At 36.3% G+C, this 14541-nt stretch overlaps 1 protein-coding gene across 2 annotated transcripts in view; it reads left to right on the top strand.

Moving 5' to 3' along the window:
• CNTN5 (contactin 5) overlaps positions 1–14541 on the top strand; it is a 691903-nt gene that overhangs the window by 648102 nt on the left and 29260 nt on the right. For both annotated transcript variants that reach the window (XM_035328324.1, XM_035328319.1), the window contains 2 exons: positions 5309–5467; positions 5901–6050. In XM_035328324.1, the coding sequence (XP_035184215.1) occupies positions 5309–5467; positions 5901–6050 (309 nt within the window). The remainder of the gene's footprint in view (positions 1–5308; positions 5468–5900; positions 6051–14541) is intronic.

The raw sequence follows: 14541 nt of genomic DNA, 5'->3' as shown, positions 1-14541 counted from the left end.
AAATTATGGCAGGATGACTTCTTTAAAACAAACTGAAAAACAGATTTCTCCTACAATGAATAAATAGCATGTATTGTAAGATTATGCACAGAAAGTTAGCCAAACTCACTAGACATGCCTACTGTAAGTAAAATGAGCTTTAAGATCAAACAGCTACCTGAAAGCTGTAAGACCTTGAAATGGAGCTGGGAGCAATCCTGTAGTGTAAAGGGATGAAAGCCTTTGTGACTATAAAATGTGGTTTAAGAGTACATGTTTTGTGGTCTAAAATAATAATAATGATATATATATATATATATAAAAGGAGGTTAAATCTATTCATCTTGTAGACTGGCAAACTACCTACCTAAGAAAGAAATCCACTCTCATGATATATTTTTGGAGAAGTAATGTTTCCTCTGAACTCTGCTGACCTGGAGCAAATATAACACAGGAACTGCTGGTTAGATTGACCACATTGCTCCTTTCAGTTGTGGATATTGCCAATAAAACTTAAGACAAGCACTTGGGTTTAAAGGCCATCAGCCACAATATTATTAAATGGAACGTAAACAAGGTCAGCAGATTTTTGCTGGTCCTTGAAATTACATTTGGGCTGTAACAAGAGCCACAAAGATGCCCTAAGTACAGACCCAATTAATTGGACTCACAGATATGTCTGTAGTAGTAAACCAGTTCCTGAGGTCAATGGATACAGTGGAGTTCCCATCCACACAGCTAAAATCCCCCTCCCCTTTCAAAACAGTAGGGACACAACAAACTGGCTACTGGGATCTGTCCCAGCCCATGGTAATCAATTAACTGCTCCGAGGCATTGGATGGGAAAAGTGTGATTGGCACCGGGTTGAAATTATGATAGGGAATGGCTGACCACATAATAGCACATAGGGTCATTGATTGAGTTCAAATCTGTGCTTTGGCCCTTTTCTGTATATCAGTGTAGCTGACACATCTACAGTATTGGAAGACAGAATGCTGATGTACATGGAGTATCGTACCTTTAACCATAGAATCATGGAATCAAAGAATGGCTTGGATTGGAAAGGACCTTAAAGATCATCTGGTTGCACCCCCCTGCCATGGGCAAGGATACCTCCCACTAGAACAGGTTGCTCAAAAAGCCCTATCCCACCTGGTCTTAAACACTTCTAGGGATGGGGCACAGGAGCACACCCCTGGAATGAGTCAAGACTACTCAGGCTGGAACATCAATATATTCTCTTTCATACCTTCCAAGGCCGAGTCTGACCTCCCTCCCTGTACTGGTCTGGTTGGAGTATGACCTCTCAATTCTCCCATGGCTTTATGTAGCTGTCTTACAGAAATCACTTGGTATACCACACATGTAGGAATGGAAATGAGGGCATAGCCTCTAAAGCATTCACCACACATCACACTTTCTCTCCATCTTCTTCTTCCCCAACTTGAGCGGTGCCCTAGGTGGACACAATAAAATGGTTTCATGTTAGAGTCAGGCTCCTGTTTCCTCAAACAACTTTTCCATTATCCTGTAGTTACCACCTCTTTCTGTTCTTCTTTTTCTAGAACTAACATCTTCTTTATGACAAGCCAGTAGACCTTGTACTGGCAAAACCTTAAGGTAAAGAATTCTGTATTCCTGAAGTGCTACGTATCAGGCTTTTTAGTGATTTGGTAAAAGTAAGGATTATCCTGGTCAGACTGCAGTAGAGTAAATCAGTGCACATCCTGGGATTCACAGGAAAGGGCACTGCCTCACTGAATGACTGAGGTTATTATTGGTAACATTCTTTCAAGTACTCTCACATTAACACTGAATCATCGCAAGTAATCTAAAGGACCTCTCAGGATGATCATTCAAACAATAAAAAGGCACATAAAACAAGTTTGCCAAAATGCATTCACGCATGTCTTGAAATGAAGCATTGATCTATGGAATTTCTCTGAAAGAAGATAACTGATTAATATCCTCTGTGCTGGGTTTCCAGTGTTCCTAGAGCTGCATAAGAGCCTATCACAGCCTCAAATGTCTTCTCCGTGAAGGTCAACTGCACTGTGGTGCATTTATGACCAGTCATTTTCTGTGTGGTTTCCAGAGAAGCATTTGAGCAGACTGTGCATTTTTTCCTCAATTGACTATTCCCAACTAAAAATTTGTTTTAGAGATCCTGAACAATAACACAGCCCTTGGGAGAAATGCTTCTCTGCATTAGCCATCCAGCTGACACCATGAATGATTACATCCAAGCATAAAATTTAATGAGATTTCTACAAAAATGAGTGACATCTGCATAGCACTCAGGTCCTGGCTAACTGTCATACATTTGTCATCACGGAGGCTTTTGTCCCTTATTAATCTGCTTTCAAGAATGCCTGCTGTTGGAAATGGAAATGCTTTTTAGCAGTCATCCCGCAGACTGTGTAAAAGCACACATCTCAGAAAGCATAATGACACATTATCATGACTAGGAATGCATTTAAAAGGTTTCAAAAACCATGAGAGAACACCTACAACAAAATATATTGAAAATTTAGCAGGAGACATCTGCATAAATATATTTTAGATGTTTTTATATACACAATAATCTTGTTCTTTTTCCTATAATGCAGTGGCTAGAAACTCTTTAACAATATTCATTGTGCATGGAAGAAATATTGTCATAGAGGAAAAGCACTGAAATATTTTCCCTTAATTTTGTTTGTGCTTGGGACCATGATATAATTCTGGGCCTAGGGCTTCGAATCAGTAAAAGCATATGATTGCATCAGGATCCAAGCTTTCCTTTAAACTTTCCCTCATGGCTACAAATAAAAATTTCACTAGTATTTTCCTACATCAACAGATAGCCTGAAACAATAGATGATGAAGATTGAAGACCACCCTGTTTTATTAATTTAGCCCCAGGACTTACTATTCCGAGACAAAGGTCTGACCTGGTGCTTTCCACCAAAGAACAGCAAATACATGGCAGAAAGGGAGGGGTGCACATGACACAGTTTTCTGCCCTGCTTTCTCCCAGAAAGAAAATCAAGACCTTTCAACTGCAAATGAGGTACTCCAGAAGCCCAAGAGTCACAAGGGGTCCAAAGGGTGCCACCATCTTATCCCAGACAGCAGATGAAAGGCACTAACAGCAGTGATGTCAGTACTGCTGAGCAAGAAGGGAAAGGGAACAGGATAGACTCCTGGCATGATGAGCCACAGAAGCTGCTCACCACCATTTTTCCCATAGCCCACTGCAGTATCCTGGGCTCCTGTGAACATGTATTTCAGAAAGTCTTGCTCCCTCATACGTCCGTCACACTAAACTTTACTGAATTCATACATTTTAAAAAGAAGACTATATTGTCTATTTTGTTGCCTTTATTCCTATAAATGCTATATCTTTCCAGTATTTTGGTGTCAATTTGTCACTAGTAGATCATTGTCAGGCAAACAGAGGAAAGTGAATAGTATAGTTTGCTTTGTTGTTTAAAGGAATCAATGTCTCTTCCTCTCTGAGAATACTGAGTTGAACTACTAGAAAATTCTGAAATCATTGTTGTCATAGTTCATGTAAACACACTTTTGTTGAAGGAATACCTGTGGAAAATTGTTTGCAGTTGCAAACTATGAAAGGGGGGAGCCTTTTTAACTAATAGTGTTTTTTTTACCCTTTCATATTTATACAAATTGTTTTTTACTTATGGACTAAGTTTCTAGCCAGCAAAAGATTTAAAGATTTGGTTGCGTGAGATAGTGCACACATACACAGACAAAAAAAAAAAAAAAAAAAAAAAAAAAAAAAAACTGAGTTCAGTAATGTACTACATTCACTAATGTACTACATGCAATGGCTACAACCACAACATCAAATGGTGGAACCAGACCTGAGTATTTTCTCTCTTATCCTCAGCTGCTGAGCACTAGTAGGACCATGCCTCTCATAATGGCTCAATATTAGGATGGACAGGAGCAGAGGTGTCGAGCGGATCTGTTCCACTGTAACTCTAGGGGAAAAGTCTGATGCATGCAAAGAGCTTCAGGCTCTCACAGTATCCAGTATTGCTCTCTATTCAAATAAATAAATAAAATAAATAAATAAATAAAGTTTTTTCCATCATCATCTTTCCTGCAGTTTCATTTTGGGAGAAAATGGCCAGCGCATTTCTGATTTCAAAGGCTTCCATCTGTACATGAGCAGAAGCAGAACTTCAGCCTCCAAAAAATGAAAGATGGGAAAGAATTGAATGCCAAAAATATCTACATTTTCTCATCGTTAATTACAGTTATTAATGATATTAATTTTTAAATAAGTTGTATTAAAAAGTATTAAGTCCTGTCCTTCTGAACTTGTTTAAGCTTTAAAATATAAGAAACCACAAGAGAGATTTTTAATTCTGCATTTGACCATGACAGAGATGTGCTCTTTCCTCTAAACATCTGTTTACAGCAGCTGTGGAAAAGGATTCTGAACAGGGGGAACCTTGCCTCCAATTTAGTTTGGCAAATGCAAACATACAATGTTTTCAAACATCAGTAGTGCCAATATCAGGAAAAGTTAAAGAAGAAAACTGGGGGTAAGATAGAAGTTATAGGCACATTTTTTGTTCCAAAGTCATGTTTGTTACCAGATAACTTACTTATTGGAGTAATCACGTGGTTTATAAAACTGATTATTAGCATTTTCTCATTTGGCATAGCTAAGTGGAAAAAATAATGCTCTAATTTCTCAAATGAGAAATTGTTGGAGGGGTTTTTTGTTTGTTTTCAAGGAATCATAGTAAATATCAACCTTAAGAATATGTGGCTCTGGGCATAGAAGGGTAGTTATCCAGAGTGTTTCCTTGAATGAGTGAATCTGAGAACAGGATGCATGTCATATTCTTATAAGTCAGTTAATAGCAATATTATTTGCTCTTCAAGAAACATATCTGACCTTGCTTCATTTTGATCATTATTTGTCTCTCCTGAAGACATTTCTCACTAAGAGATGTTACTGTGAGTGTTCCATCTAGCCTGGATGCTACTTAAAGATTTTTTTTTTCCTTTAATTTTAGGATCAGAACAATTATAACTGAGGATTTTTTTTAGAAATCTGTTTCTATTTCTAGTTCTTCTGCTGTCACTTTTATAAGTTAATTGCTTCTCACCTACACAAAATTTGAGAAGTAGAAACAATATCACAATTTGTCAGTAGAAATTTTGGATATAAGCTATTACCACATTGTAGTAGTGTGCATTTTAACCCTTGCATTTCATGAACTCCCTACAGAATATATCTCCTGTATTATTACTGTTCAGTGGCAATTATGGTGTGTTCTGTTTGATTATTCCACTTTACTCTAGGTCCTCCTGGTCCCCCAGGGGTTGTAATAGTGGAGGAAATTACAGACACCACAGCAACACTCTCCTGGAGCCCTGGAGTAGACAATCACAGCCCGATCTCCCTCTACAACTTGCAAGCACGCAGTCCATTTTCTCTTGGCTGGCAGACAGTAAAAACAGGTGAGAAAAACTTTAAAATAGTACAAGTAGGCTGTTCAAAACTCCTGCCACATGACAATAATAATCAGCAGCATTTGCAGGAACAGATACTCTTAAGAGAACAATGATAAATTGAAAGTACTGAATTTATTATTATTATTTTTTTTTTTTTCCTTTCATGTTACTTAGCAACATCTCTGAAAGGACAGCACAAAGATACTTGCATGATGCACCTCTGAACAAGCAGAAAGCTCTTCCCACTACCCTTCAATCTTTATCTTTTTGGGAGTATTCCAGCGTCAAATATCTAACCGTGATTTCTGACAAACCCTCAATATCTTTCATTTCTAAAAGCCATATTTATAATTATAATAAAAATAAACACTTCCTATTGAAACATTTAATGTGAGCTTCATGTTTCTGAGCAGCCTATCCATTTCTTTGCTGTCTGCAGTTCCTGATGTGATAAGTGGAGACATGGAATCTGCTATGGCTGTTGAACTGAACCCTTGGGTGGAGTATGAATTTAGAGTTGTAGCAACCAACAAAATTGGCACTGGAGATCCAAGTGCACCATCCCGCATGATCAGAACCAATGAAGCAGGTAAGCAGAGAATATAAAGGTTAATTTTCCAAGGCTACCAGCAACAAGAACTATTTTAATGTAATAATAGTGCTATTCTCTTCTCACTGGCACACATTTCTGGGTTGAGTTAAAATTGTGCGAAGGTGATAGTCTTTGTAATGGAGAAATGTTTGTTTTATTTACAGGAGTATTGTTTAATTTACAGAAATTCCAAATAACCCCATTCCCTGCTGTCTTACTTCTTCCAGGCTGCCTTAATCTTCAATTTACTCTTAAGCCTTTGCTGCTTAGCCTCTCATGGACTTCCACTGATCTTCATTTTCAGGCTACTTCCCAGTCCCTTCACACAACTGCTCCCAGGCAGCCTCTTCCCCCCCTGCTCCTCATAACTTCTCCCCTTAAAGGTACACTGAAACCTTTTTTTTTCAGCAGGTAGTGAATCCATGGGAAGCTGCTTTATTTACCACATACTCGACATGTTTCATGATCATGCATATTCTACCATGAATTGTTAGTGCATTTGAAGAAATGTCATTAAATTTCTGACTGGGATGGTACTGTGGGAGTTCAGAGAAGAATATTGTATATGCTGTTTGGGTCTCTTGAAAATTGCAATGGTCTCTGAAAGTTTGGAATCACTGACAGCAACTTAGGCAGAATGAAGGGAGCAAACAAGTGGTGTTTGAAGACTGTGAATCCGAGAAAAATCACTAAGCAGACAAAGAGAAAGAGACAGAGTCAGGGTTTGAACAAAGCCTCAGAACAGAAATCCACATCAGGACACTCACAGATTATTCTCCATTGCTAGTTGCATTCCTCTATTATTTAGGAGGCCTAGAGAAGTTTGATTTTGTTTTGATTTTTCCTCAGCTGAATAATTTGAAAGTAGCTTATTAATCATACAGAATAGATGAGTGCCAAATTCAAAGATACCACTTAAACTGAAAGCACAACAGATTCTATAGTTGTAAACACTCCAGATGAATATGTCAGTTGCATTGCCCTGTCTTCTGTCTTCTCATTAAGGGAGATTGTAAAAATTAAAAGTGGCAATGCCACAATATATTTATGTGTCTTATTCTGAAATAAAAATCCTTCTCTTTTAAAATATGTTATTCTTGTTGCCTCAGCTCCCTAGTTCATACATCTATGTATAACCACCCAAAAACATTCACAGCAGACTATTCAGGCTGATTTCTTGGAACCACAGAATCAACAACATAGTTGAGGCTGGAAGGGAATGCAGGGTACCCCTGCTCCATCTTCCTGTTCAAAGCTGGAACAGCAGACTTCAGATCAGGTTGCTCAGAGATTTTCCTGGTCTTTAAAACTTCCAAGGATGGAGACTGCACATCCTCTTTGTGCAAGTGCTTCATTACTCTAATTAGGTTTTCTTTTTTTTTTTTTTTTTTTTAATATATTCAGTCAGAACTGACCTTATTTCAGCTTATGACTGCTGTCTCTTTCCTTCCCACCCTGTACCACTTTGGAAATCCCAGCACCATTTCCAGGTCATTGACCTCCATATAGGCATTGGGGCTGCTGTTCAACCCCTGAAGCTGTCTCTGCTCCAGGCTGACCAAGCCCAGTTCTTCCTGCCTCTCCTCAAAGGGCAAGAGCTACAGCCTTCACCATCTCAGTCCCACCGCTAAACTCTCCCTAGTCTTTCTCATTCTTTGGCATCCAAAACTGGATGCAGTGTTACCAGGTAACAACTATGCAGCTGTTTAAAGAAGAAAAAATAAATATGTCTTATTAAAACAGATCTATATTCAGTTTTAATAAGACATATTTATTTTTTCTTCTTTAAATCACTGCATAGCTGTTGGCTGGTAATATAGATGCAATGACAGAACTTGCACTGAAATCATCTGATTCCCATTTATGCATGTTGAAGGATGCTTCTTTTCCAATTCTCCCCCCAATCTTCTGCAACTTGCCCTCAGTGTGAAACTCAGTAACTGTATCACAGAAGTTTCAGATTCTGCATACTTTTTTTAGCAGAAAAGGAAGAAAGGGAAGAAAATGAAACAAACAAACAAACAAACAACAACAACAACAACAAAACATAAGCCATGTTCATGTCAAATGATTAAAAATAAATAAATAAATAAATAAACTTATTCCCCCACCACTATGCTATCCATGATTTAGAACTATCTGCAACATTGGCCAAGAATATTACTGAACCTAAATGTTTGAACTACTTCTCTGTTTGCTCAGGTGGTGTATATCAGAAAGGACACAGACATTCTGGAAAAAAAGTTTATACTGTAGTAGGTTGCACCCCTGGTATTTTGTTCTTGCAGATTTATGAATATGTTCCTTGATAACATAGTTCAAGATTTTTATCCACCAGATGTATTTAATCTGAGTGCCTATATATATGTATCATGTACATGGGACTCTTCCTGACAAACAGTGTTATAGACAATAATAATGCAGTTTTTGAATTAGAAATCAATAAGATTTTTGAACAAATTAGTTCAAATAGGAAAAGACCACACTCAGTGTTTACCTGCACTTTGAGCTTACTAGTTAGAAACACATTTTTGTTACCAGAGTTACAGCTGCATAAGTGTCATGTTAGAAGGGAGCGTTTTGTAGTGTGACATTGAATTCCAGACAGGTACCAGTAAAACAACCTAACAGCCTTCAGAGAAATTGAAGTTGAATTTATTGGTGTGCCTGTTTAGCACAGTGTGGTACAGCAGAAGTTAGTTTTTGTCATATCAATTTCAAAATAACTTTCTTTAATGAAACCCTTTGGTTTCTCTTTTGTTTGTGAATGGTTTTGGTTTTGTGTTTTTGTTTTGTTTTGTTATCATCTATATAAAAGACAGATTTAACTGTTTTCTTGTTTCATTCTATAGAGCTAGTGAGAAGACAGTATTTACAATAAAAAACAATAAGATATAACTTTCCAATTTGTTGGAACCTTCAAAGGTTTGTAAAGTAAAAACAATAACAAAATAGACTCTGCTTTAAGCCAGAAACAATTAAAATAAGAACAAAAGCTTTCACTCCTGCAATTATTTTCAAATTACATGCTGCTTACAATTTTTATGGCATTCTTGAAATGCCATAGGCATGATCTGCTTCATTCAGGCAGTCACTTCTTCCTGATCTCCAGAAATTCCTGAAGTCCAGGAGATGCCTTGGGACTTCGGTCTTGTCTGTTTAGCTCTGTTCTCTGATATACCTCTTTCAGAAATCATGTGAATCATCATCCTTGGGGTTGTTTTTAGATACCAAAGTCAAAGAGACAGGAAAGTTAGCATAAGTTTTCGCTAGGTTTCATATATAGTTTTCCAAATTAGCACATTAATATCTATCTTAGTGTACTACCCAGTGTACTACCCAGTAACATATTGTTTTTCAGAATGTCTCTATTCCTCATTTTTTTATCTGAAAGCTTAAATGGAAAACCTCTGCTAGCATGGGCTCCAGTTCTAAATAACAAATAGATCTAACAGATCTGAATTCTAAATAAAAGTGCATGTGGAAGGACATTATCCTTTAGCAAGAACATGTCATCAACCTTCCTTCTCATGACCTAGCAAGGAAGGTCATTATCTTTGCAGTGATATTAGATGTGCCCTATAAGTAAAAGAGGCAAGCTGCACTGGAAAAAAAAAAAAAAAAAAATACAGGAATCTAGTCTCCCAGAGGAGACGGTGACTGAGGCTTGTGCTCAGAGGAGAGTCACGATCCACAGTGCTGAATGATAGCTGTGTAGACAACTCACAGAGGTAGCAAATGTGTGATTCTGCTGCTATTATTTTATACTTAAATGGAAATCAGCATCTGTAATTTAATGGCATCAGCTAATCTGCCTGGAGACTAAAATCTTTTTCTCTCCCCACACCTCACTTATTTTAACACTTATTCCCCTAGATAGTAACAACTTTTTATACAAGTCCATTATGTAAAAATACCCATGGAAGCAATGCTTGGGGTGGTGTAAGGAAATCAACAGAATAATAAACAGGTTTCCACTTGCTTTAATTTTCTAATTAAACCTTAATCTTGTTACTTAGTTTATATTTAGTTAACACGATTGCTTTTCATAGCTACTTTCATTGGAATGGATAATTCTGCAATTTTCTGGCACATCTAACTTATAGCCAGCTGCTGCATTTTTGTCACTTCTAGCCTTGATACATATTTTACAGGTCTACAAGGTGAAAAGAGCCAATAACATGAATTCAGATATGTTTGGCATTCCACTACGGCAGTTGGGCATTTGAAGCCTGGGGCAAAGCATCAATTACATTATCTATTCATGGGGAAACATGGGGAGAGAGAAATTGAGTAGAATCAAAGTTTAACCTGCTAATCAGGCATGAAAACTTGATTTTATGAGGTAACAATATAATGCACTCAATTAGTAGCAGATTGTACACAGGATTTATTTTTAAAAAGTCCTTATCTCTCATTAGGTCACGCTTACTCTCAGCTAATATTTCTTCATGTTATACCAGGAAAAAACTGTGTCCTGGCAATAATATGTTTTAGACTGTGTTTTTTCTAGGGGATTTCTTTTGCTGGTGGTGTTTTTTTTATATTTGAGACCTGTAAGTTTCATTTTTTTCCCATTATAATAACTATTTTTGTTTCTAGAGAAAAGTGAATTGCCTGCTCTGTTTGTATCATTAGATGATTACTTGGGCAACTGAAACATTTGTAGAAAATGTCTCCACAGGGAAAAACAAAAGGAGAAGATAAAGTAGACAATAATCATTGACTGCATGGGTATATTTGAAACCAATAGGCTACATGTAAGGCCCAAACTCATATGCATTATACTGACAAAAAGTCCAAATACACATATTATTAGAAAACATATCAGGAAGGCTAAGGAATTGGTTCTTTTGCATATATGTTACAGTATTTGATATTTCAGACCAATGTGTAGCAATCTGGAGACAATTCAGAGTGAATACTGCAGCCATGTATGACACTGTTATCAGTGAATAGAACTTAATCCTATCTTCTACTAAATTACAGATATTAAAAATAAAGAAGAAAATGAGAATAGCAGAAGTGCAGATCATGAGACCAGTTGGAGCATTTCCAAAAGCTGAATACAGTTCATCATCTGCTTCAGAGATGCTGGCACATTTTACATCTCAGTCCTGAACAGACGAGATGTTTCCTTGGGAGTGAGAGAACCTGAGGGCCAGCCTTTAACATGCAGCAAAGGTTTTCACTAAACATCTCTCTGTTTCCCAAGTGTGTACTACAGTACACCCACACACACATATATATTTATATAAAGGAAAATAACTAAGAAAAAAACTTTGTATGTGTTGTTGCTTTGGTCTTCACATTAGGAAGTTCTGTCATGCTGGTGACAAACCCTTTTTATCCCCACCATACCTTTTCCACAGCTAGTACTTGTTTTTCAAACTATATCTGTACCTTAAAATATATAAGCTGCTTTGAAAGAAATAAATATAACTACACCTTGAGCAAACATTTTCTTAAGGACTAAAGCCAAGTTTAATAACTCATCTCCCCAGATAGTGTAGCAATATCAGCTTTTTTTTTTTTTTCTTTTTGCTTTATTTCAGAATTTATACAAAAATAAATAAAATAGAATAAAATCAATGTAGAAAATATCTTCATCAATATAGAATCCAAACAGAATAAAAAAGATCTTTTTTATTATTATTATTTTGAAGAGAACCTAGAGCTGGGATTTGGAAAATCTGGAGTCAGTTGTTTATCAGAAACTTCTCTGTCAGTTTGGGAAGCTCATGTTAAGCACTTCTTACTCTGAATAACAGGAGGATCGTGAGGCTCTTGCTTCTCTTTGTCTTCCCTCTATCTCACCTATTCAGATTGCAAATGTGAATGATAGGGACTAAATCTAGTTACATGTTTCTACAACAATACTATAGTCAATTATAATCTTGGCTGCCAAATACTTTTGTTCTACACAAAATTAAAATACACCACAAAATTAAAAATCTGTCATTTCTGTTTCTGCTAACCACAAAATTGAAACACACAAAAACGAAAAAAGCCACTCACAATTTCCTTGAAAAATAAGCAAAGAAACTTTAAAATTATTAATTATTCATTCAGGAACAACATAAAAAAAATTTTTGCAAGACTGGAAGGTGAAAAAGTGGATGATCTATTTTTCAAGTACTTTCAGCTTTTCCAGATTCAATGTGACACTTTATTTTCTTTTCTACAAGGAAAAGAACCTATAGCTCAAGAAGAGAAAAAGATGTCTTCAATTCACCCACTTAAGTGGGTGAATTTTATTCCTTTGACACAGGGGGAGAAGAAAACTAATTTTAAATAAATTCAAAATTTTCCTGACATCCTTTAGAAAATTGGAAATAAAGTCATAATTTATGAAAAAAACTTAAAATTTCTGACAATTTGGCAAAATATTCTCATTTCTGTTTACAGTTTTCATTTTTCTATTTTTTGAATAAAAATGAAGCAAATTTCAAATTATACTTTTTAAAATAAAAATTGAAATATTTCACCAAATACTGAATCATTTCCAATATTTTGCCCCAAAGTGAGGAGACAAAATCTCTGAAGAGCCTCATCTTTACTAGAATGTGTATTTTTCAGTAAGAGAACAGAAAATTAAGCAGCTGCTCAGAGTGAAGAGGAAGGGATTTTTAAAACTCTGGACCCCCCAATCTAGTTTAAGCACCATAAATTACTGTTTAAGTTTCAATCAAGTTATTAATTTTGGCAATTTCCAGAATTTTGTCGTCTTGACTTAAGTGAAGGTTTAAATGAAAATATGTCCCAGCATATAACCACTGTGACCCACATTTACTGTGAACCACATTTAGTCCCTGTCCAACAAACTTTCAGAACATTGGTTTTAGTATATTTTGTTGATTGCATCACCAGGACAATGCAGAGACCCAACTTTTAGCTTTCAACCCTACCATTAGCTGAAGAACCAAAAGGAAGTAACAGTTGATCTGATCCCAAGAAGCTTACAGTTTAAGACTAAAATGGGAAATGAGCAATATTAGGGAGTCAACGAAGGGGCTAATGAGAACACTTTAAGTAGAATTGAAGACATACAGTCAAGCTAAGCATAATCACATCTGATGATCTGAAGTACCAGTGTTAAGCCAAGAAGTGATTCATTTCCCCATAGGTGGAATTCTTTCATTTTATTGAATGAGATGAATTAGCACAGCAAAGAGATCCTTGCTGCTACTTGGGGTTGTATTTATTCAGAAGACAAAATGAAGAAGAATAAATTCCTTACCCTTGATAGGCATTAAGAAAAGGTCATATTAAGTCACTGTCCCCTAGGAATACAGACCCTGTGTCTGGGAACCAAGTTCAGGTATCACATTTGCATTTTTGGTGCAAGTGTTTCTCCATGTGTGTCATTGCTGAAAATTAACAACTTGAAGATTGGGAAGTCACTAATTGCATGGTAATAAGCAGGTTATGAGTGAGAAAATTCAGATATAAAACTAATATAAAAGTGATATTGCTGAAATGGTTGATAATATATAACCTCAAGGCCTGGCAAAAATGTTTTCTTTTAATAGTTTTCTTCACTTAAACTCATTTGAAAACGTTCTCCTCTAACTGTAAATAATCTGCTTTAGTGCAGTGCAGAGGAAATTTATTCCTTTGACACATTTATTCTTTTAATGGTTTTTCATTTTAGAGAGTTTTGCTATGTGCACCAAACATTTTAGTTTGGTGCAAAAGAAATTCATCGTTTTGACAGTTTTATTCTTTTAACGCTTATTCATTTAAATAGAGCTTCAGTCTGCAAACTTATTAACAGGAAAACTCCAGAAAGAAGACACTGCTGGTTAAATAAGTCCGTCACATTTGTCGCTTCAAAGGAAGATAGCATTGTCTCCCTTCAATAATGTGGCATTTACATAAACAGTACATTCATCTTTATAACTTAACCAAAAAAAAATCTTAGAAAGGCAACCAAAAATTGGTGCTAAACTTGGTTTAAATATGCTCCATTAGCATGATAGTAGTTTTTGCACGTTAGTTAACTGACAGATGGTTGTTTATCTATATCTTCTCTGTAGAACATTCATCCCAGTATAGCAGTTTTTGTTCTTTTTTATTATTTTGCCAGAGGGCAATTCCTCACAATTCAATACTGTATAAGTCTGTTTCTGAAGGGGACATTTTATTAAAATTTTACCATGTAAAGACCGGGTTTTAGTTTAACTTTGTTCATGGCTCCAGTCAGTTGAGTGAGATATATCCTTCCCATTGCTTAGATAGTTATCTTAGAATGGGATGGATCACCTCAGAGCTCTGCATTCACTGGAGATTGACACTGGACTACACACGTAGACTGGATAGCTTGTTTTTGAATAGCTAAAGTTAAACTGCAAGGCAATTCAATCATCAGATTATATGCAAGTTAAGAGTTTTCCGCAAAGAATAATTATGAAAGATATCATTTATCAGGTATGGAGGGAGAAGGAAGGAAGGAAGGAAGGAAGGAAGGAAGGAAGGAAGGAAGGAA

This window comes from Oxyura jamaicensis, chromosome 1 (genome assembly GCF_011077185.1).
Source record: "Oxyura jamaicensis isolate SHBP4307 breed ruddy duck chromosome 1, BPBGC_Ojam_1.0, whole genome shotgun sequence".
Taxonomy (NCBI): Eukaryota; Metazoa; Chordata; class Aves; order Anseriformes; family Anatidae; genus Oxyura; species Oxyura jamaicensis.
This window is presented reverse-complemented; position numbering and strand designations above follow the sequence as displayed.